Below are 25,580 nucleotides of genomic sequence, written 5' to 3' on the forward strand. Positions count from 1 at the left end.
AAGAACATAAGAGCATTAGGCTGCAGAGATACTTTCATTTCTATCTGGGTCACTATATTCTGCAGAACTTCCATCACAGAAACAGACTCAGAGCTATTGTGGGTCTGTGTGATGAGGTGATGAAACTGGAGATTGACGAAAACTGCTTTGAGAAATTCCTAAGATATAACTGATAATCCCCAGATTTGTTTCAAAGGAAAACAATGAGCTACCATCTCTAGATATCGGCCAGGCCTGGTTCAGGCACAGCACTTCCATTCATTCAGCCTAGTGAACATCTGACAAGTCATGCTACGTTCTTTGCTACCATGCCTTGGGTATAGCAAATGGTCCATTCTGCAACATGTAAATGATTTTGCTCAGCATTTTCCATCAATTCCACATGCAACATTTTAACCACCCAATCAAACTCAAACCCAAGAACATCCTGATCCAAGTAAAGGTCCCAAATGATTTGTCAGGAGCATGTTAAAAAAATACCATAGGCTGGCAGCCTGTCACGAAAATTGTTCCTAGATACAGCAACACCTGGGGACAAATAGGATTACATGTGCAGATGGATCAAAATAATAGTTTACACTATAGAGAAAAAAACTTATGCAAAGGTGAATTTATGAGTTTCATCACAACATATCAGGGATCAGAAACAGATGATGTCCAACATGTTTGCATTTCTGCTTTAAATCAGTTTCATATTTGAGTTACTGTCTGATCCCTAATATTTGTGTCACTACAAAAACGCAGGCCCATGTTTACTGATGCCCCCTCGACGCAACCTCGTGAACATAGTACACATACAGTTGAAAACCTCTAGAACACAGATTTCCCCACTGATTACTAAGGACATGTGGTCTGATTGTTACCAAAGTCACAGTTATAGACAAACACAATGTATACTACATTAATAACACTCCAACAGTTGTACTGTTCATATCTGGTCTTCAGCACATTGTGTGAACATCTACAGTGCAGGCTAGAAAAAGTAAGTGAACCTCTGTGTTAATGTGTTAATAGATTTCTCCAAAAGCTAACTGGATGATGAGACTGGGTTTCACTGGTTCTTTGTCTATTAAGTAAAGGCACACAAAGCCTTTTTACTGGCAAACATAGTATTCTCCAAAACGTCCTGAACCATGCCTCGATGAAAACAACTTTCAAAAGACCTCAAAATATGTGTTGGAGATGAATGAAGCTGGATAAGGTGATAAAAGCATTGTTAAACACCCGGGTGTACATCAATCCAGGGGGAAACATTCAGGACGGTTAAGATCACTCCCAGAGCACAACAGGCAACCCTGGCGTAGGTAAGAAAGAACCCAAGCAGAACAGCAGAAGACCTACATGAACATGAACACACCCAGTGAGAAAAGTCTAACCGGTATGAACAAGATTAATTCGGTTAAAGGTTTGGAATATCTGTTTCGCTTAATTGCCCAGCCCTACCTTAACCCTATTGAGAGGCATCATGACCTGAAGAGGACTGTGCCTGCAAGACATCAATCTAGAGCTGCTAAAAATCAAGATTTCACTTACTTTTTCTAGCCTGCAATGTGAATGTTTACTCAAGATGCATAATAATATCCATTGCAATGAACAAAAATGAACAGCTGGTGTGTTATTAGCTTAGTTAGCTTGTGTTTATCTATTATTGTGACTCAGACCATATTGTATTAGTAAACAATGCAGAAATCCAGGCGCCTCCAAAAGGTTTCCTTTTTCTTGCAACTGTACTACAAAATAAGGAAAGAATCAGGTGTGATGTGAAGCTAAACCCAGTACTTAGTTAGTTATTACTTGATTAGGTTGGTCAGGTATGGTATACCTAGAGAGGGAAGTCTCTCTCGAATATAGCTCCTAGACACTGTTGTTCCTGAGAAAGAAGAAACATAATAGTTCCACTGAAACATTTTCACCCACATTAGAGGTCATCAAGAGTTTTGTCATTTTTACAACACACTCACTGCCAATCAGTCTAAAATCAGGTTTGCTACGAAGCAAAAAGCAGCACATAAATAAATAAATAAAAATAATAATAATAATAATAATAATAATAATAATAAACATAATCGGACAATCAGTAATGTGCATGTGAAATCTGCATCTGCATTATATGGATATGCTTAAGGACTACTATGAACATTTTAAAAACAGCACCACTAACAGATCAACATTGACATATACAGACTACAAAAGGCCTGGATTGAGTGACAGCAAAGGGACGAGACCCGATGTCAAGTCAAACTGTTTCAGGGTTAGTCAGACTATCTGCCACAAACAAAAAGCAAGCATGGTCATCAATAATACTACTCGATTAGTTTATTGGAATTCATTCTTGCTGAATCAAGAGACTGAGGTAAAATCTGAACATTGAGGCTAGCTTGGCATCTAACAGTCATATTAGTGATCCCTAATTGCTCAGATTTACATCATAGAAGTGAAAACAGCAAGTGCACTTTTTCTGAGTACCATGAGAGGGCAGAGTTTCGTGACTCTTGTTTTTCTTAAACACTGCCACACCTAGAGAGGGAAAGAGAATCACACTGTGGCACAGGTCACAGCTCACACAGGTCATTTGAAACCAAGTCAGTGTTCCAGGACAGTGTACCATGCAAACCAAAATGGAAACAGAAACCTGTTCATACAAGTATTATTTTTTGTAATTGGGTCAATTTGTGTATTTAATATTGTTATATAAACACATGAAGTGTGAATGTGTTAATAATTGAGTGGCACTTTTACCAGAGCCATTATACACCAACCAGCCATAACATTAACACCACCTCCATGTTTCTACACTAACCATCATATCATATCATATCAGCTCCACTTACCTCAGAGAAGCACACAGTAATTCTACAATGACAGGCTGCAGTCCATCTGTTTCTCTGCATACTTTGTTTTTTTTAGCACCCTTCAAAAGGTAGTAGTAGTGGGTCATCCTCAGCACTGCAGTGACACTGACTGACGGTGGTGGTGTGTTAGTGGTGTGTGTTGCTCTGATACGGGGAGTTTTGAAAACACTGTGTCCACCTAGTTGGTCCACCATGTAGGTACGGTAGAAGTCATCTGCGGCACAGGTTGTGTTGGTCATTCTTTAGTCCTTCATCATAGGTCACAGGACGCTGCTCATGGGCAGCTGTTGGATGATGGATATTTCTGGTTGGTGGACTGTTCTCAGTACAGCAGGGACACTGAGGTGTTCAAACACTCCAGCAGCACTGCTGTGTCTGACCCACTCATACCACCAGTGCAACACACACTACTAACACACTCGCCACCACCATGTCAGTCAGTGGAGTCACGGCAGTGCTGACAATGACCCACCACCCAAATAATACCTGCTCTGTGATGGTCCTGTGGGGTCCTGAGCATTGAAGAACAGGGTGAAAAGAGGCTAATAAAGTATGCAGAGAAACAAGTGGACTTAGGAATGGTCAGGAATTTTAGAACTATAAAGTGCTCCTATGAGCTAAGAGGAACTGATAAAATGAGTGTAGAAACAAGGTGGTGTAAATGTTATGGCTGATCTGTGTATGGCTAGTTGTAATAGTACCAAACTACACTGTACAAGTGTACAAGTTATTTTTGCACACACAATATTAACATGAGATTAACATCATTATTACAAGCATACTTTTTTGTTCTATTAAAAAGTCACAAACCTATAAAAAAATTTTTGCTTAGAGACAATAATCAATAACTAAGCTGCTTGACTGCACATGCACCATGAACAGTAAGAAAAATGCCCCTGTCCCTGCTCGAGACATGAAACCACAGGACCTACATGAAAATACATTCGCTCGATTAGGGCGGCAGCTATTACTATGGCAATGTGGGTGCCATGTGATGTGGGTGAAGAATGCGCAGCATCCCACAAACCATGTTAGCGTTCAGCCATGTACAAAAATCAATACCTGTCATTTTGATTTGCGTGTTGTTCTGAGTTCTTGTTAAAGGCTTAGTGTTGCCCATCATAAACAAATAATCAGGCTTACAGTCTAATCTTTTTAATCTTACCTAGGAAAGCATCCACCAGACAACTGATGCCCCTCATGGCCCTAAAGAAGATCTGAGGCAGCTGTTTGAGGCAGGGGTGCTGGATCACCTCCTGAGGCACACTGCTCACCCCCAGCAACTGCTCTTGAAACTTGGGAGTGGAGCTTACGATCACAGGGTTACTCAGGTCCACTGGGTTACTGAGGGTGAAACACAGACATGTTATTATGTTAATTAGTACATTCAGAAGCAAGGGTACAGATTTGGGATCAGGAAAGATTAAATAATAATAATAATAATAATAATAATAATAATAATATTATAACCTACTAGAAGAAACAACTGCATTTATGCAAGGAAATCTGCATGAAAGCAGATAGTCAAATCAATGAAGGTAATGTAAACAGGGGTGCATACCTGAGCATGTGTAGGAAGCGATACCAAGTCTGTGCCACACAGTCATTGTCCATCTCCACAGGTATGAGACTAGCATCCTCCTCTGGCACTTTGAACGGCGGGAATGACGGTCCATATGTGAACCTCAGCAGCCTGAGGAAAAGACATGGAGTGAAAACACATTGACTATAAAATTTAGACTCTTTGTTTATTTATTTATTTTACTACGTCACACAAAGCATCTCCACCCCCCACCCCATATCCCCATAATGTGAATCTGAAAAAATCTCAAAATTATGTCCAATTCCATAAAGAATGGACTAATAGAAATGCTCCAAAATTACTTGGAATAAAATCTGTTTAAACTGACTTCCATATAAAGTTATGTACATGTACATTTATCATTTACATTTATCATTTATAAATATATAATTTATCTTAAAGGTTCAGTGAAAAAATTGGTCTGTTTAATTCTAAGGGATGAAAAAAATGTGGTAAAAATTAAAGATGATTGTTTTTAGTACATCAACAACACAAAAATGTTATTAAACACTAGGAAAAATGTAGGACTGCATATAAAGAATATTTAGAAAAGGATAACTAAAATAAATTAATTTATCTAAATTATTTAGATATTAAACTAACCAAAATTAATTTATCATTTTTATTAAAAAATTATAAAAAATATAAATAAATGACTCCATCTGCTGTAATTTCCCATTACAGGATTTCTACTACACTCCAACACTCGGACCATATATATAAGTTCACCTGGAGGTGAGAGCGGCGATAACTTTGCTCCACTGCTCCACCACTGGAGGGTGATGTCTCCAGTTAGCCAGCATCTCCCTGGCAGTCTTCCAGTATGGCGGGGTGGGGAAACAGCGCGTGCAGGCCAGAAACCAGACTTCAAACAGTACACTGATTAGCTTCTCGGCTAGCTTCTCCGCTATCCCACCTAGAGGGGACCAAAATAGCAGACTTGTAAACACTTAAAAATAGCACGCGACATTCCTCACTACAACACAACAGATAACACAAGAGATTCTTTCTGGGGCAAAATAAGCACTGGGTGTCTCAGGATGCTTGAGTGGCAGATGAAATAATGCAGACACTGTGGAGCAATGCTCTGGAAAGAGAAGAAAACCTTCATACTGAAACATTAGTAGTTAGAGTTAGATGGTTGACATGGCAACTGACCTCCTACAGTAGGTGGGGCAAGTAATGTGTCGTTGATGCGGAGAAGGAAGAGAAGCAGCACCTCCCAGGTTTCTCTGGCCATGGAGGAGGAATCACGGGCCAGCTTCTGCACCGCAGACAGCACCTGCTGACACAACCTGAAGTGCATGGGGCTGAACTGTTCAGGCCTAAGAGACAGAATGAGGAAAATTACATTTACAAACCAGCTCAAAGTTATATTAGAGGCCATAAAAGCAACAAACAATGTAAAGGTAAATAAATGCAAGTTAAATCAGTATATTAAACACTGTAAAAGAAAACAACCACCGTTTCTGCTGCTAAATAATGAAGTTTCTAGATGTTTTGTTATTAAACACATAAATTTATAGACAAAGACAAAATGTTTTAATTTTCCATTATCATTAAATGTAAGAATCTAAAATACAGAAATAAACAAAGTGATAGGAAAAATCCTATTACAGGGAACATTCTAAATAATAGCATTTTCTATGATAATGTTCAAGCACAAATTCTATTTATTTAATTTATTATTTGACATTTTGGGAAACAAAACTTTGTACAGACCAGATTTTAGATATGATTTTAGATTTTATGTTTATGAAGCAAGGAACTGTGCAGATGTCTCTATGGCTTCCATACGTCTATAAATAATAATTCTTTAAATAATTCTTACCACTGACCACATGCTGTGCTAAAAAGTACTTGCAGTCATACACTATATGTCCAAATGTTTGTGGACACACTTTCTAATGAATGCGTTCAGCTGAGTTGCACCCATTGCTGACACAGATGCGCAAATGTGCGCACACACACACACATGCACACAGCTTGAATGCAATAAAAACCTCACATGCTTCTCTGAAATCTATCACTAAGTTTTTCCTTTACAGTAGAGACAGTTACTTCCACAAAAAGAGGACAATCAAATTTTTGTCCCCTTTATTTCTGGAAAAAAAAAAAAAACAAAACAAAAAAAAAAAACAATGAATGAACAGGTGTCCCAATACTTTTGTCTATAAGTGTATCATTGGGGTAGTGGTTTAATAATTAATTATTTCAAGTGAAGTAGTACTTTAGCTAATATGGCCTATGTCAACATCAACAATGTAAGCACTTTTGTTTATATAATAATGACATCAACTAATCACTGCACCTGCAATCATTTTCTCTTGGGATACTTCAGCTGAGGAGTGAAGATTTTTAGGTAGTCTATCTAAAGGCTTGATATGGCCTTTATGATTTATAAAGGTAAAAACACCCAAAACAAACCCATAGCCTAATTAATTACAAACAGCAATTATGGAAATGTAACTCCCCCGTGTGTTACAGCTTTTTACCAGCACTTGGTAAAAAGGTCACATTTGGTGTCTACCGACACAACTTGAAATGATATCACTTCATCACACAGACCTATACACAGGCATTCACAATTACCTTGGCAGGAAGAGGTTGTGAAGATGTTTGAGGATAGTTTGGACATAAAGGTTGGGCTCTTTGATGATGGGTTGGGGTATGGAATCTCGTGGTGACACCAGTGCCATGATCCAGTCAGTATAGACATCCACACACAACTTAACTGTATCTCCATCCAGGGGAAGAGTCAGGCCATAACACAGTACCTCCATAGTCCATTTCACCTAAGGATCACAAAAAAAAACAAAAAAAAAAAAACAATCAGACATGTGAACACAAAACCTTCACACATCAGGTAAAGAGTGGTGTGGTAAAAGGACAAGATACTACATTTATTTCAGTGAGACACATACCATCTCATAGCTGGATCAAAATATAGTAGCCTAAAGATCTGCTAGAAACCTTAATTCAATATTTAGTTATTTGAAAAAACAAAAGTTCTTACAGACACCTCTAAGAGCACCGAGGAATGTTTGAGTTCCTGAAGGAATCTAGAGGTTCTCATTTTATACAGTGTAGGATTTTCTGAAGCAATGAGCCTAAGGTCAGCTCACAGCAATGCCCTAAAACCAAAAAGAAAGCCTACCCTGGACAGTAGAGATAGTTTCTCCAAAAAGCAAAAAGCAGGACAAACTCTTTTTAATGCCCTTCATTTTGGAGGACACAATGAATGAGAAAATGTCCCAATACTTTTGTCCATATAGTATATATATCCAAACGTATTGGATAGGCTTTTGCCTGAAATATCTTTTGGGCAAAAGTTTGACAACACAGCTTTACCTTGACCTCGCAACACCTTAGCAACCAACACATATATTACAGAAACACTGTTAAACTGTAATCACACTCTCTAGTTATTAATAATCATAATCAACACAGTTGTTATTATTATTACTACCATCACTTCTACTGAGCAAATCAATGATTATGTACGTACACCAATGCACAGCAATGGAACAATGCAGTGTTAAGGATACTTTACACCATTTAGTCATCATTTCTAAGTGGTTTTGACCCAAGGATGATGGGTCCCCACTTCAGAGTCATAGGTACTCCCCAGATTTCTTCCTCCAGCTTTGTTTTTCCTGTCTCGTCTCGGTCTTGCTCACTTGGGGTTCATGTTTTATTTACTTTGTTTATACATATATGTGTTTTTCAGGATTTCCGCAAGATACTTTGTAACCACATCAAGTTGCAAAAATCGCTACACAATTAAATCTGAGTTGACTAGGTCTACCTGAACTGCTCATAACAGAGAAATAAGACTTATTTTAGGTTACAAATGCAGCAAAGTGAGTAAAATGCAGATATTTTAGTGTAGTAGCCCAGCGCCACCTCAACGTTCTGCTCTTCTGGAGGGTTATGGTCAAATCTAAACATCTGTGTCTTAAGCGGTTATCTTCTCAAACCGATACGACTCACAAATCATCGTGCTTTCCCAAACCTAAAAACAGGCTTTGCATTTCTGTGCAACGATCCAAACCACACTGCTGTTAGTGGGCATGAGGCCTGTGTGGAAGCTTGGGGGTGGGAACAGTCAATAAAAATCAGATCCAGAGAGGGAGGCAAGAAGGGAGTTCACAGGATATCCTTCTGCTGTTATCGGGCTGCACAGAAGCCCGCAGGAACCACGGCTACAATGCAACAGAGGGGGGGGGGGGGGGGGGGGGGGGGTCAAATCTACACAAAACCCAGTGAGACGTGTGTGTGTGTGTGTGTGTGTGTGTGTGTGTGTGAGAGAGCACACACACAAAACACACAAACATACACTAGAGCAGACAGAAGGGTGAATACTAAACACACACACACACACACACACACACACACACACACATACATACACACATACATACACACACACACAATACAATTACAGAAGCATATTTGCATTAAACACAAATACACCTCTAAAGAGACATTTCCATGGCAAATCATGTAAATCCACTGAACAAACAAAGTACTTTTATCTTGGCAGGAAAGAAAAATGCCTTGTCTAAAATAAACACACACACACACACACACCATGACCATGCTCTGTTAGTGATACTGACTTCACAACTCAGTGATTCAAAGAGACATGTGTTTCTAAGTATAGCCCAGCTCTGGTATTATTTATAAGACTGCATTTTTTCAAAATGTAAAAGATAAAGCAAGAATACACAGCATTTAACCTTGAAATAGCAGCTTCATTGGGATGCTTCATTTTCTGACTGCAAAAGGAGAACGGCGTCTCTATCGCTGCTCCTCTGGGCTTGGCACGCTGCTACTGCACTTTGCAGCCCTCTAAAGAATTGTACTGCTCATAACTATTTAATATTTGTGAAATATCCTGTAATATTACTCTACCGGCTCAGTCCACACACTTCTTAGCTTTTAGTGATGGCTCTGTATCTCTCAGCTTGTCCAGAAATGCATGTGTAAAGCATGTAATTTAGGTGTGAATTACACTTTCCGGCCATAGAGGGAGCCCAGGAGCAAAACTTACAAATCCTCACATCTCACTATACTCCACACAAGTACAGTTAAACTTTGACAGTTGATCCGTGGTTCAAGTGAGTGTCAAACGATGGGGGTGAATCTATGCAGATCACGGTCTTGACAAGTGCACATGTTTGACTTGTAACTAATCAGATCAAAAAAGCTGAGGATAATCAAGCCAGCTAACGTACAAACACTCAGTATCAGCCTAGTTCTCCCTGAGGAAGCAATGACAGAAAGTCAGATATGTATAAACACAGCTAGGCTACAGCATACAGTCTGTTCTTTCCAAACCCAGCCCTAGCTGATGACAACATCTACATTACAAACTATAAGAAGAAAAAGAAAATCTGAGCCTAAACAAGCATGATTTTAACTTGCAACTGCTAATATTCTCTGGAATGCCACTTCAGAGTTAAGAAGCTGTGCAAGTAAAGGATTTTCCACCAGCTAAGCTGTAAGTGATCCTGGGAGTCTGCAGTAAGCTAGCTTTAGCTGAGTGATCTTGAATGCCTCTCTACAGTTACAGGCTAAAAATCAATGCTGTCTCACCGGTCATTTCTTAATCATTGTCTTCTGGCAGCACAAAGACACTCAACAACAACTCAACAACAGCTGTTTTGGTCTCTGTAATCTGAAATCAGTCTATTTGGTTTCTCACACCAACATTCCCACCTTACCTCTTTGTCAGTCTTGAGGAGGCACTCAGGGGCAGGAGTTCCAAGGGTGGCCCCGAGGGGGCGTACCACTGCATTGGCAACATCCCGGCCAACAGTAGTTGGGTAAGAATGCAGCACGCTCAGGTGGCCCTGATCGCTCTGGACCACTAGGTGCAGAGACCTCCACTCAGAGTACATGGCTGAGGCTTCTAGTGGATCCAGCTAAGTTCTGAAACAAGGGAAGAACAGAAAGGTGAGTGAGTTCATGCAGATACGATAGCTACAGCCATAAAGAATTTCATTTAGCAATATTCACACGCAACATTAATCTTACATTTACAGTATGTTACCAGGGATGGGGAACCCGGATGGTTCCACGTCAGCTACAGCTTCCCCAAGCATCAGAGAGCTCAGTGCAGCTGCTATTGGCTAACTGCTGAGCTACCGGCACAATAAAAACTTGTGTAGGAGGGAGCAAGGTCGAGCAATTGGTTTTGGCCGGTTCTGCTGCGTTCAGACTTGTAGCCGGCCAGCTAGAGTTTAATACATTAGCCAGCAGGGTAAACACCACAGCACAGACTGTGTTCTAGCTAACTGAGGCCCTAAGTTGATCTTAGGCGTTTTTCCGACTGTTCTGTGACACATTTGGTAGACTGGTTTAATCAGGTTATCAGTGGGCTTGCAACGTTTTCCCACCAGTTTCCAGAGAGCAACATCACCAATCAGTGAGCTTCCACAGCACCCCCACTCTGCGGCTCTGTTAAATGCACATGGAAAAATGAGCTTATTTGGTCGTGTGCTATACAGAAACAGAACTTCGACACATTCAACACAGCTGACAGTCCATCATTTTGAAATGCTGTCCACATTTTGAGATAACGTGGTATACGGTGCCATCGTTAAACCGCCCCACCCCAATTTACAGAAATCAGATAACTGTGAAAACCAGCAATAGAGAACTATAGAGAAGAACCCCGCTACATAAATGTCATCATGTATAGTCTTTATCTGACGCTCTTATCCAGAACGACTTACAAGGGTACTCGTATTACAGAGGCAGGCCAATGTAGCGTTAGGAGTCTGTAGTGCAGCATAGTCACCCAGACCTGGAATTGAACCCCAGTCTCCCACATGGTGCTGTAGCTCACTGCCAGGTAGTGGTGTTTTCTGTTGCACCACACCAACCCCTTATACCCCATTTTCCCTTTCTGATACCAATACTGAGACCCTGACTATCAACTGGGGGAAGTGAAATTGTGGCATCAGGAAGAACATTCATTCTGCTGATCACAAGACACTAAATATACAGAAGCACTGGGACACCTGCTCATTCCTGCCTTTGTTTAAACTGTCTCTTCTGTTCAGGGACGAAAGCTTTCTACTACATTTTGGAGCATTGCTGGAAGAATTTGATTGACATTTAAATGACAAGCGTAAAAAGAATCCAGTCATCCACATACTATCAGGGTACAAATCGTAAAGGTGTAAACAGGCTCTGTGGCATCTAATGTGACATCTCAATGTGAGTGTGAGCTAGATCTGTCACAAAAAAGACCCCCGCCCAAATATCCAATCTAGTGTTCTCTGCTGACGTATTATTATTATAATAACTATTCTTCAATAGGGACGCACCGATACCACTTTTTACTTTGCAATACCGTTACCAGATTTTTTTAAGTATCTGCCGATACCGAGTACAGACACTGATACCAACTCAATGTCTTCAATACTCAATAGACGGCAATAAATCCTGATATTTATAGCGCTCCACTTTTATATAGGTTGTACTTTTTTATATATATTATATATTACAAATAAGATGAGCTTGAGCTTGACAAAGCAGCATTTACTGGTTGAGGAACTGCACATTTGAAAAGTTGTAAATGTCCTCAATGCAGAAACACATGCAGGTAGGGAAGAATTATCTTGCTAAGATTTACTAAACAGTTTTTAACTAGTGCTTAAAACTCACATATACAAATACCAAATACCAGTTTAGAAACAAAAAGTGCTTTTACTGGTTGTTTAAACATTTGGTTTTATAACAAAGTATGAAAAAAACAATAATGTTTTTATGTAAAACAAAAATAATAATAATAAAAAAAAATCTATATTTCCAGTATCAATGCCAATACACCAATGCCAATACACTATTCCACACACTGTTAGTCAGTTTTGCTCATTTTACATCGCAGTCCATCCAACTCCAACTGGTATAGCACAACTCTGCTCCCACTGCTGATTTGCAGGGCACAACAAACCAAACAAGGCATTACCATGTTTTGACAACAAGGAACAGTCCATCCCATCCTCTGCCCCTGTTCACCTTGCACAAACAGGCCGGTCATGTGAACTGAGGAACTAAGTATTTCAACAATAACTTCTGGTTCATTCATGAGGGCGAGACAAATAAACACCTAGTCCTGTGCACAGCAATGACCTTTATTTGCAACTGATTAACCGCACAGTGCCACGGGCAAACTCCTGTTCAAGTCCTGTGACAGAGCCTAATGGACGTCTACAGACCCCTGACACACAACAGTGAGTGTTTAGCATGTCCTCAGCCTGTTAAATCACCATAACCTCCACACACACACACACACACACACAGTGCCACGGGCACAGCATTCCACATAGCAGTGAGACAAATGAAAGATAAAGATATTCTTCCTGGGCTGGAGGTAAGCTTCATTCACTGCACCCATGCAGTCTGTCTTAAACCAGCTTAAACCTGATCAACACACAATCACTGAATAACAACAAGGTATACAAGTGTGAATCAGGGCTGCACGTGTAAATGAGTGGTTTATTGATCATTAGAGTAATGCTGGCATTTGCAATCCTCTGTGTACTCAGGTGTGATGAGGAGTGCTTCATGTGGGGTAAATCATAATTTATGGTATAGCTGAAATAATGCACACAAATGAAGAGATCACACATTCTTATTTAAAATGATAAACAAATTAAATACATACATTAAAGGTAAAGGTGCACGTATTTGTCACTGTCCTCCGCATTTAACCCATCTAGTAGTGAACACACACTCACACACACACACACGTGTGTTAGGGGCAGTGAGTACACACACACACACCCAGAGCGGTGGGCAGCCAACTCCAGCGCCCGGGGAGCAGAGTAAAGGGCCTTGCTCAAGGGCCCAACAGTGGCAGCTTGCCGAGCCTGGGAATCGAACCCACAACCCTGTTATCGATATCCCGGCGCTCTAACCGCTGAGCCACCACTGCCCTGTAGAGCGCCAACGCAGTCCCCCACTACCAGAAATTATGCAGTCGAGATTCCCACATTTGGGGAATTTGCAGGGGTCAGCACAAACGGAGTACAATGGCTGAGCCTCACCCTGGGTGAACCACCTTCTTGATCATGGTATCTCCCCTGCCAGGTAAGTATATTAGGGATGCACTGATCCGATACTAGGATCAGGTATCGGCTAATTAGTCAGATCCAAAGGACCGATCCATTCACAAAACCCGATGTTTGCACCGCCCGTAATCTAGGCTTTATAGCCCAGGATCAGAGTAACCTACAGACATCCACATCCACATATCATAAACAGCAAGACTCCCCCTATCTAACCAGCATGCCCTGGGTTCAGTTATATCCGTGTTCAGTTGCTATAGTTTATTGTAGTTAGTAATGATTACGTCAATCCTGATGCCTTAAGTCTCTCCCACATGGAAAGGTATAGGGTTTATTAATTAAACAATGGTATCGGATTGTATCGGGTATCGATCAATATGCATGTAAGTTCATGTATCGGTAACCTGTATCGGAACAGAAAAAGATGGATCGGTGCATGCCTACATTATATAAAAATACAATAAACAACACTTGGAATTATTATAAATGGTACAGAAGACGAGCAGAATTATTCACAGCTCCACTCCTATAATGATAGCCATAGACCACTGTCCTCCTAAACTGAAGAAATCCCAAATAAGGCAACACCTGTTAATGTCAAAATATTCATAAACACTGCATAAGTGGGTTTTAAGAAGAAATAACGTTTCCAATAACGATGGACCTTATTCACCTACCGTCCTCATGAAGAGTTTGGTGAATAAGGCCCATTGTTCTTAAGGTACTGTAAAGTACCTGCTCATTCCTTGTCTCTACTGTCCAGGGAAGAAGGCTTTCTGATAGATTTTGGGAAAAGCATTGCTGTGAGGATCTGACTGCCTAAGATGGACTTCCACAGACCACTGACACACAACAGTGAGTGTTTCCATCACATCCTCAGCCAGTTAACCACCACACACTACTGTAAAAACACAAACAGACTGTGACCTTTTCAATAATCATATCAATTTCACACCGTTAGAGCCTGTCAGACAAACCATGAGACTAAAGTATTTGGACACCTGCTCATCTACTGTTCCAAACAACAAAAACAAAAGGGTATTTTAAAAAGCCGGCTTTTGTTGGAGTAACTGTCTCTACTATCCGGGTAAGAAGGCTTTCTACGAGATTTTGGTGGAGCATTGCTGTGAGAATTTGATTGCATTCAGCGACAGGAGTGTTAGTGAGGTCTGAATGTTGGATGATCATCAACCCACCTCATCATCCCAGACTCCCCAACTCTTCCCAAAAGTATTGGATGGAGCCCTAACCATCATTCCAGAGAACACAGTTCTTCCACTTCTCTACAGCCCAATGCTGGGGGGCTTTATACCCCTCTAGCCCAGCAAGATGCCAGTAGGATCATGTTTATCTGCTCCAGAGAGTCCTATTCTATTGGTGTCTCTCTAATTCAGTTTTTCCTTCTTTTTGCAGGAAGTTTAACAAAATAACATATTTTTATGTTTAAATTGCATTTGGGAAGCATCTTAAGGTTTTTTTCAGAGGAAAGCTTTTGTATACTTAGCCTCTGATCTCTGGTAGAGAGATCTAGCCAAATCAATACAAAGAACCACTGGATGTTACCAGTGCTGCATGCTATCGGGGCAGAATATAGTTATCACTATAAATGATCATCCAGTAATATCAGTAACTATCCCAGTCAGTCAATTAGATAATTATATTACCATCAAGGGAGCTGAGCGCTGTTGGGTACAGCTCTAATGCTCACATGTGGAAGCTCATAAGTGAATCTGGATCAAGCTAATATCATTTACTACTGCAATAATCATGCAGATGATCTTCACTTCCCCAAATGTACAAACCTCCCAAACTTAACCCACATTCTGTCCAAATCAAACATACCTGCTTATCAATCATTCTACTTAAAATACTACATCTGTGTTTAGTCTCAGATGCGCTGTTTGACAACTGGGCCATTTGACAAACCGCAGACGTTCATCCTGACTATAAATAGAGACGAACTAATCACCGTTAATCACAATTCAACATCACAGCCCCGTCCAGCTGCACAGAGACAGAACACGGCTTTAGTTGCTCCAGTGGAACGGCGTGCAGCTAAGCTCAGAGCCCAGGATGAACTTATCAAAACAAAGGATGGACTGACGTTACAGACATTCTCCAGAATCTTTCCAGACATTCCTATCTCAGGCTGATCTTCACACAACCAGAAACGTGAGTGAATACTAGAACCAAACTCCTGTTCAAGTCCTGTGACAGAGCCTAATGGACGTCTACAGACCCCTGACACACAGCAGTGAGTGTTTAGCATGTCCTCAGCCTGTTAAATCACCATAACCTCCACACACACACACACACACACACACAAATAATAAAATCAATAATCAAATCGACACACTATGAGACAAAAGTATTGGGACACCTGTTAATTCATTGTTTGTTTCAAACTCAAGGGATTTTTTTTAAATCATGCTCCATTTGTTGGAGTAACTACTTTCTAGTTTCCAGGGAAAAAGGCAGAGGCGAATTGCTGTGAGGATCTGATTGCATTCAGCACCAAGAGCGTTAGTGAGGTCAGGATGTTGAATGATCACCACCCCACCCCACCTCATCCCCAACTCCTCAACTCATCCCAAAAGTATTGGATGGAGCACCATCATCATCATCATCATCATCATTCCAGAGAACACAGTTCTCCCACTGCCTCACAGCTCAATGCTGGTGGGCTGTATACCCCTCTAGCCCACGCCTGACATTAGGCAGCATGTATATGCATCCCTACAGGTCCATGTTTATCTCCTCCAGACAGTCCTATTCTATTGGCAGTCCTTCTCTACAGGGACTAGACAAGCTGTGTCGGCAATGGGTGCAACTCAAAGTAGCAAAATGCATCCATTAGAAGGGGTGTCCACAAATATTTGGACAGATAGTGCATGTATATGACAAATAAACTTGGATTGTGAGTCTTTGAGGCAGCCAGCTTGCTGAAACACTGTAGACAGGTAGCCAGGACTTCCGTAGCCTGCGCTAGTTAGCAGATTAGCCTCTAAGCTAGCAAATGCTACAAAACACTACAACTCCTTGCTGCTCAACAAGCTGAACCATGACCTATTTTTTAAGATAATTTAGTTATCATTAAGCTACAGATATTGCTGACATACTCAAACCTCACGTTTTCTTCGAAAGACACCTTTAATCGCATAGCTGTGTCAGATAGCTAGCTAGCTAGCTGGCAAGCTAACGGGGCTTCCTTGCTGAAATTCGCCTAGACGAATATTCACAGCGGCTGTTCTGGGATCAGACAAAAGTGGTCATGAATTGAAGAGTTAATCGTCAACATAAACGTGTCCACATGTCATCCTAAATCCCTGTCCTCCCAGCTTTAGCAAACGACGCTGCCCAGTTGCTGTGTTAGTAGCTAGCGCTAGCACTAGCACTAGCGTTAGCGTTAGCGTTAGCTCCACCGCGAGCCCTGGTTGATCAATCACATGAACTGACAGCTCGAGCGCCGATCAGGCTTCAAAACAGCGCCCACTTTCTAAACTAGCGACGGTACAGAGGACTGTCCCAGACCGTCTTTAATAAGAACCAGCCAAAGAGGAGCAACCGAGCCGCACGGTGAACTCCTCTCTCCGGTCCCACACTGCTAGCTCGCCCCCCTCGCCTGTGTTGTTGTAGGCCGCAATGCGGGACAATCTGGCAGGCGACACACACAGCCCGGCCGCACAGCCACAACCGAAGACAGCAGTCAGGTCACATTTACCTGCTTTGGGTGTCATAGCAAACGCTCGTAGCTTTTCAAGAGTTGTGTCTGGAGAAACGGGGGAAACTTTGCAGCATCTTTGTCACTAACTAGCTGGATCAGGTCCTCCTTCCCATCGTCATCCAGCGGTAGGGTTTGGCTGCAGCGTCGAGGAGAAGTCACCTGCAGGGGGAGGCAAATCCACTAGACTCATGCAGCTGAGGAAGAAGTCCACAGTAGTAGGAATTAAAAACTAAAAAATAAGGAATGAATGTCTGTATGGTTAAATATAGGTTAATAGGACTCTCTGGAGCAGAGAAACATGATCCCATTGGCACCATGGCTATGCCAGGTGTGGGCTAGAGGGGTATAAAGCCCCCCAGGCCTGAGCTGTGGAGCAGTGGAACTGTGTTCTCTGGAGTAATGCTTTTACATTTGGGATGAGTTGGGGAGTTGAGGATGAGGTGGGGTGGGGTGATGACCATCCAACATCCTCACCTTACTAGCACTCCTGTTGATGAATGCAATCAAATCTTCACAGCAATGTTTTACAACATTGTAGCCTTTCCTGGACAGTAGAGACTGTTTCTCCAACAAAAGCAGGATAAACATTTAATAGCCTTGATTTCCGAAGGAACAATGAATTGAGCAGGTGTCCCAATACTTTTGTCCATGTAGACAGATAGATCATTTATTAATGCCAGTCAGAAAGTCACACTTTACAGCAGCACAAAAGCACAGTATTAGTACAGTAATACAAAAACTCTGATATTAATACTAGTGTCTAAGTACCATTATTAATACTTTTAGAAGTTTATTTTGTTCTGTGTTTTGATCTATTGCATTTATGCATCTCTTTGATCTATCATTTCTTTGCATTAGTAACTTGTGTCTCCATTTCTGGCATTTTACTTTTTTTTACATAATGGGAATCTGCCATTTTCTCTTTTTTATTTATTATATTAAATTGTAAAATAATCATATATTTATGTGTCCAAATTCTTTGATTAATGCTTTTTTATATTGACTTCCACTGAAAGTTAAAAGTTTTTTTCCTTCTACTGCAAATTTGCCATTTTTTATAAAGATAAACATTTTGCCAGATATAAAGTTTTTGTGCAACAGTGGCCAGTTTTACAAAAATAACTGAAAAATATTTTGTTTTATAACTGTTTACAATTACAATATTTATCTGTAATTAAGCATGCAGATAATAATAAAAACATTTGTAACAATTGAAGCTTCTTTCTTTGTAATTAAGGATAAATATAATTAATTTTATATTTTTGTGTACACTGTAAAGAACCAAACAAAACAAAAAAACACTGTAAAGCAATGGCTTTTAGCACCATCACTTCATTGATTGTAATAATTCAATCTTAACAATCTGTAAAATAACTTTATTAATAATGTCTGTAAATTTATCGTGTTTTAACTGAATTTGAATCAGGATATTTAACTTAATTTTGCAGGGTTGTTTTACAGTGCATGTTAAATACATTCTAAGTGTATACTAAATTTGAGACAGTGTGAACAGCTCGACCATTAACCCCTTATGCTCTGTGACTTTTATAACACCCTAAGGATTACTACTCGGTAACTACATGCAAAGCAATGCAAACTGGCTGAGTTGTTCATTTTTTCACTGGATGTTTTTTTTTTTTTTCTGAGTAAACTCTAGAGACTGATGTGCTGAATCTCATGGGATCAACTTTGAACTTGTGAACTTTCCCTTGAGCTGCTGATTCATATCTGTATGCTTCTATGCATTGCACTGCTGCCACACTATTGACGGATTTGATAATCGCATGACAGAGCAGGTGTGCAGGTGTTCCTAATAAAGTGCACAGACAGTTTCTGTTATTCTGCTCCACAAAATGCTGCTTTTAAGATGACAATAATATAATTGCATATTTTGTGTAACAAACTTCATCAAACACTATCAGACTTTCCAACAGTATCTAGACAATTTGTACTAAATGTCTAGTAATCTATACAATAATTTAGATTTATGCCACAAATCACCATTACACCCCATTAGTATGAACAATCAGCCATAGCAACACCAACTGCCTAATATTGTGCAAGTCCACCTTGTGCTAAAAAAAAACAAACAAAAAAAAAAAACAGCTCAGACCGGTCGAGGCATGGACTCCACAAGACCTCTGAAGGTGTCCTGTGGTATCTGGCACCAAGACTAGCAGTGGATCCTGTAAGTACTGTAGGTTGTGAGGTAGGGCCTACGCTGTTTGCATTAGTAAGCCTTGGCAGCTCATGACCCTGTCGCTGGTTCACCAGTTATTCTTCCTTGAAGCACTTTTGGTAGGTATTGACCACTGCATACCAGGAACACTCCAGACCTGCCATTTATGGAGACCCAGTTTTCTTAGTTCCCAGCAAAGAGATTACACAGGACATTTTAAGGTTGATTCTAAACCAATGGGAGTGAGAAATGGACACCCCTTTGAGTTCTAGTGAATGCAGCTACTTCAAGGTGCGCCCTTTGATGAGAAGTGGTTAAATGCACAATAGAAGGGGCGCTTTGGAGTAGCCACACATTAGCTTTAGGACACCTTTCCTAATGCCAAGAGTAGGCTAGAGGAATGAAGCCTCCTCTAGCTGTGGAGCTGTGGAGAATGACGGAGCTCCATCCAATATCTTTCGGATTAACTGGAGTGGAATTTGTGACCTAGGATGAATCATCCTTCATCTATACCTGACCTCACTTTGATCTTAAGGGTAAATACAAGCAAATCATCACAACAACGTTACAAAATTCTAGTGGGAAGACAGTTACTGAAGCTGAAGGGGGCGGGCTCCTTTTTAATGGCCTTGATTTTGGAAGTAAATTTGGATGAGCAGCTGTCCAAAGAATTTTGGCTATATAGTAGAAAGTACATTGGTTCCAACTCATTTCACAGGAAGTTACAGTTCATATGTTAGTTACTGATGGTAATGGTCGTCTCCCCTTTGTGTAGCGTCATTACAAATGCATCAGGTGGTTTTATGAAATTACAAACATTTGGGAGAAGGAACATGTCTGAAACCCCATTTCCTAATTTAGCGTGCTATAAGTACCATCTCTACATTGTTTACGTGTCTTTGACAAGTCTTCCCAGACCTCCACCACCTAGTCACCTCTTTTTTAACGTCTCTGAGGCCTGGATGAGGCCTGGCTTCCTACTACAAGCAGTAGCCGCCTGAACTATAGGCAAAATTTCTCTAATTTTCTCCCCTCTCTTTAGTCTTCTACCAAATCATCATATGCTGATGGCATGGTCCAAACGATTCATTTGAGCTTGGACATCAACAGGACATTAATCAGGAGGTTCACCCTAAAGAATAATGAGATTTATTAGTAGGCCCATATCATGGAAAACCAAAATGTATTCTTCATTCTTTTTTATATAAGAGAGTAGTTTAAAATATTTATATTAAGTATTAAGTAAACACTGTTTACTGTTTACTCCTCAGTCTGTACAGTCCATATATGGAATTTGGATTCAATAGGCCTCATTCACCAATACCTTCCTAAGAATTTCTTCTCCTAACACCAAGTCTGTGTCAGAGTCATGATGTGTTTTTAAACCAAAGAACTATTCACAGCTCGGCTCTTATTATGATGGATCTCATTTTCCTTGTAAACTGAATAAATCTCAAATAAGAAACACCGGAGAATGTCGGAATCTTTGCATTAGTGGGTTTTAAGAAGAAATTTCTTATTAATTTCTTAATATAATTTCTTATTATTATTCTTATTTCTTATTATATATACCAATCTAATATTACAGTCATTTGTAGAAGTCATACATCATTATTTATCAACAATATATGGACAAACTTATTGGGATGTGAAATCAAGGGTATTAAAAAAATATCTTATCCTGCCTTTGTTGGAGTATCTGTCTGTACTGTCCAGGGAAGAAGGCTTTCTGCTAGATTGTGGAGGAGCATTGCTGTGAGGATTTGACAGCATTCAGCAACAAGACCGTCCCCAACTCATCCAAAATGTTCTGGATGGAGCTGGGGGACTTTATACCCCTCTCATTAGGTCTATCATTAGGCATGGTGCCAATAGGTTCATGTTTATCTGCTCCAGAAAGTCCTATTCTATTGACAGTACCTCTGCACAGGGACTACACAAGCTGTTTGTGTGTGCATTTGTACGTCTGTGTTCGCAAGGGGTGCAACTTAAAGTCACAAATATTTGGACACACACACATAGATGCTGCTTGCGGAAGCATACAACGCCTTCAGACTAGTACTTGGTAGAACAGCCTGTTACCTCAGTACGAGCTCTGGGGCTGTTTGGGTGAGTTTGTACCAGCTTTGCTGTCTGTGTGGGAGTATTTTTCATTCCATTCTTCCTGTCAGAGTCACTTCAGGTTGGTTGACACTGATCACGTTTTCCACTTTACTTTCAAAAACTGCCACAAATTCTCAGCAGGTTTGAGATCTGGACTTTGACTTGGGTGCTGAACATTCACCTTTTTGTTGTGCAACCACTCCTGTGTTGGTTTGTACAAGTGATTGGGATCATTGTCCTGTAGTGAGCTGATGTTTCTCCTGAGCTTTAGTTGTATCACACTGAAGCAGCTTCTCTTACAGTATCTCCCACCATTCAGCTGTACCTCAGTTTTAACAAGATCTCCACAACATGATGCCACCACCCCCATGCTTTACTGTTAGGATGGTGTTCACTGAGGAATGAGCAGTGTTAGGTTTGCATCACATCGCAGTTTGAATTTTGAGCTCCATTATTGTCTCATCTGCACCGCAAAAAGGACGCCGTGAAATGTGCAGTGACTTGCTGGCAGAAATGAGCCAGTATGTATGGTACTGTAGTAAATTTCACAGGATGCATACTGTACATTTAATCAGCGTACCTAAGAAATACGGTAATTTTTATTACAGTAATAATGACTGTACTATAATGGTAATTACTGTTATTATAGCACTGTAATTGATATTTGTTAATTGATATAACTTTTTTATCACAGCAAATATTAAAAAAGTACCTAAATAAAGTAGGTAAATAAGTAAATAAGTACTAAGTAAATAAAGAACTGTAAATTGATTATATACTGTAAAATAAGTATAATATATAGATAATAAAGACACTATTATAAACTAAATCATATAAAAGCATTTCACTGCAAGTTATACTGTGTATGACTATGTATGTGACAAATAAAATTTGATTTGATTTGATTTGATTAAATACCTTTTGTTATAGCTAGCAAAAGAAAAATAAGTGAAAAGCTTCACCAAATGGAGCTAACTAGTGCATTAACACACATAGCTAGCTGGCTATACACATGAGTACGCACACGCAAACACACAAAACTACATGTAAAAATCAAGTGAGGTGCATCTCTCTATAAGTTCAAGCTCTTTATTACTCTCTACTCGTAAACACTGAAGGAAAAAAAAAGCTTTCAGAGCTACTTTTCATGCTTGGTATCAGTTTACTACATCTTCACTGGCTTTCTCTGTGTACATTTTTAGCAATGTATCATCTAACATACTGTAGCTTTCTGTGCCTATAAACAGTTTTGGATGACATAAAGACATCCCTTAGTCTGTGTGACAATAAAAACAAATTTCTCAGTTGAAAATAATGTAAAATTAACAAACAATTAGCATAGATTGAGTATTGTTCAAACTGAAAACAAATCCTGCTCAAAATTACTGTATTGTGATTTACAGGACAATATGTTTACTGTAGAATTCACCTGCCTCTACATTTTGACCACAGTGCTTTACAGATCTACAGCAACATGCTGTAATTTGCCCATTATATTGTAGTAATGCTGTGAGTACTACAGAAATGTGTTACAGTGTTGCCATAAAACCTTGTTGCATTTTTAAAAATGAAAAATTCAGGTCCAGAAAGTAAGATTCCAGTCCCTACTTTCTGGACCTACATTTTCCACCATTCTATGCATATTTACGCTAGGTCACTCTGATGCTTTCTGGCAACCTGCAGATGTGGTTTGATGTTTTCTTCAGCAATGGCTTTTTTTACTAGCCACCTTTATGAGAATACAGGCCAATTGCATCCAGAGCTCTACTGTTATCTGGTCTGATCCACTGAACTCTGTAGCTCCTTCACCGTGATTGTTGGCCTCTCTGTAGCGTTCTTTACGAGTTTTAGAAACTGCCTGGTCTTAGGTAGTGTCTCAGGTGTTTAATGACGTTTCAGATTCCTCACAGTTGATCCAAAAGTGTTAAATCTTTTTGTAGCCTTTGGTCTTCATTTTTACAGCTTTCCTTCAGATTGACCAATAGTCCTGACCAATAGTCCCTGAATTGTCTTTTATTCCATTGTGGTAAACATATTTAAATGATTCATTCAAGTAGAGGCAAATTTTAAGGCATTTGAGTCCTTGAATACTTGAAGCTTTTTCATGTAAGCTTCATGTGTGCAACAGATGTGTGTGAATGTTTGACAAACGTTTGAGTGTTGTGTAAGTTATCTACGGCCTCTGTTCACAGTCACACAACATCTTACTCAAATAATGAACCAGCTAGCATGCCATGCAGTGACACACAGTCAGGGGCACCGCTGCCAGGGATTTTGGGCCCAATGAAAAGATATTACACTGGTCCCCACAACTCACAACCCACACCAATTCTGCTAAAATACTCAATGAATACATTTTTAGGGCCCTATTAGTCACAGGCCCTTAGCATTGTGCTAACTGCCCCTACCCCCACACACACACACACACCAGATGGCACCCCTGCACACAGTAGCCACACCAAAGTATTTAAGATGACAGTATTTGCAGTATTGTAAAACAATATCCCATTACATACATTGTCTTCAACCCGTTAGAGCATGCATGTAAGTCTTTACTTTCATTACTCCATACATTACTGTCATAAATACCATCAGTTTCTGGGACTCCACAGATATGCTAAACCAAACACAGTAGGGTTTTTATAATAATTCTACATGATGGTAATTAACTGAGTAATTAACCCAGTGTTCAAGGGGCTGACATATTTTGTCGGATACAGATTTTTTAATGTAGGTTGATAGTAACAGTAGCTGTTGTGGAAGGGGGTGGACTTACACTATTGCTATGTATAGTTTGGGAAATTATATTTTAATAAGAAAAGTGTAAAATACTAAAAGGGCACAGAATTCAAAGTGTAAAATAGTAAAATCTATAAACACCAGTTAAAATATTGTACTTCCAACTCTTAACAGCGATGCCTGTCATCCACTAGATGGAGCCATGATCACACTGGATTCAGAGGCCCCAGAAGCCTGCAAACATGTCACACAACCCCGTACAAATTAGCATTTTCTGTGCAGTAATAAAAAGACATGAAAGCAGAAAGGAAAGATGAAAGTGTGTTGCTCAGATTGTGTACTAAGTCTGACTGTTCTGGGAAGCATATTTCGATGCTTTCTCTATCCAAATGAGTGAGTCGTCCTTGGGAAGTACTCTAGTAAATCTCTCAGTCGCCGCTGGCATTGAGTGGGCCTCAGGTATGCAGATGTAAATGCACTTGTCAGCAGAACAATTATGTTTCCTTCAGACCTTAAGTGTTGAACAGAAAGGCTTGATTACAATCTGATGATGAGCCTGTTCTTGTGCACGCAAAACTGGCATATTGTCTTCAAATGTTAAAACACCATTCATATCTACGTTCTGCCATACTGTGCGTATTTGTGTTCTTTATCCTTAAGCACCCAACGATCGTTTGTTGATTTGATATATCAGTGTGTCAGGTTTTATGTGGAGCAGGCTGTAGCCTGCCACAGAAAGACACACACATGCACACAAAATAGCTTTTCACAAGCCTAGTAGGAGGGGGAAATGAAGAAATAGCTGTTCATTGTGTAAAAGAAGGAATCTTATCTCAATGACAGTACTCTTCTTGTGCCGTCGTGCTCTGCATTACTTTGTTGCTGATTGCTTTAAAACACAATGACTTTGTTTGACATTCATTGCATTTTTCTGAAAATAAGAAGCCTATTCTATTGGAATACAATGATGTTTGTTACCATTTCTTATACAAAGTGATGTATATATATATATATATATATATATAATGTCATTGTCTAATGAAAAAACATCTCCAAAATGGTGACTTTACGGTAGAAGGCAGATATGTTCTAACTCTGAATGGAAGTGAATGTAATATAAGAGTTTTTTCCAAATAATTTCTATTGGTCCGTTCATCCAGAAAGATTTTCACAGTGTACAGAGCAGTTACAAGGTTCGAAACATTGAGAAAACTAAACAGACAAAAAATGGAGATACATGGTTTTTCATTGGAGAGCAGCAATAAATTCTATTCTGTTTTATTATCTTATATATATATTATAAGCAGGATCCTTC

At 39.9% G+C, this 25,580-nt stretch overlaps 1 protein-coding gene and 1 non-coding gene across 11 annotated transcripts in view; both read right to left on the reverse strand.

Moving 5' to 3' along the window:
• The window catches only part of ralgapb (Ral GTPase activating protein non-catalytic subunit beta), a 44,420-nt gene extending 27,040 nt beyond the window's left edge, over window positions 1–17,380 (reverse strand). For 6 of the 10 annotated variants that reach the window (XM_072684784.1, XM_072684783.1, XM_072684782.1 and 3 more), the window contains exons 1-9: window positions 17,242–17,380; window positions 10,164–10,371; window positions 7,027–7,229; window positions 5,593–5,759; window positions 5,164–5,350; window positions 4,414–4,545; window positions 4,018–4,196; window positions 2,467–2,517; window positions 1,823–1,870 (exon numbers count right to left, since the gene is read on the reverse strand). In XM_072684784.1, the coding sequence (XP_072540885.1) occupies window positions 1,823–1,870; window positions 2,467–2,517; window positions 4,018–4,196; window positions 4,414–4,545; window positions 5,164–5,350; window positions 5,593–5,759; window positions 7,027–7,229; window positions 10,164–10,340 (1,144 nt within the window). In that variant the 5' untranslated portion in view covers window positions 10,341–10,371; window positions 17,242–17,380. The remainder of the gene's footprint in view (window positions 1–1,822; window positions 1,871–2,466; window positions 2,518–4,017; window positions 4,197–4,413; window positions 4,546–5,163; window positions 5,351–5,592; window positions 5,760–7,026; window positions 7,230–10,163; window positions 10,372–17,241) is intronic. The other 4 variants (XM_072684786.1, XM_072684787.1, XM_072684788.1 and 1 more) reach the window with 1 other exon arrangement.
• Window positions 13,390–13,550, reverse strand: LOC140560469 (U1 spliceosomal RNA). Its single transcript, XR_011979971.1, has one exon. It is a non-coding gene; the product is annotated as a U1 spliceosomal RNA (small nuclear RNA).
• Window positions 17,381–25,580: the final 8,200 nt, after the last annotated feature.

The sequence above is a fragment of the Salminus brasiliensis genome, chromosome 7, assembly GCF_030463535.1.
Source record: "Salminus brasiliensis chromosome 7, fSalBra1.hap2, whole genome shotgun sequence".
Classification (NCBI taxonomy): Eukaryota; Metazoa; Chordata; class Actinopteri; order Characiformes; family Bryconidae; genus Salminus; species Salminus brasiliensis.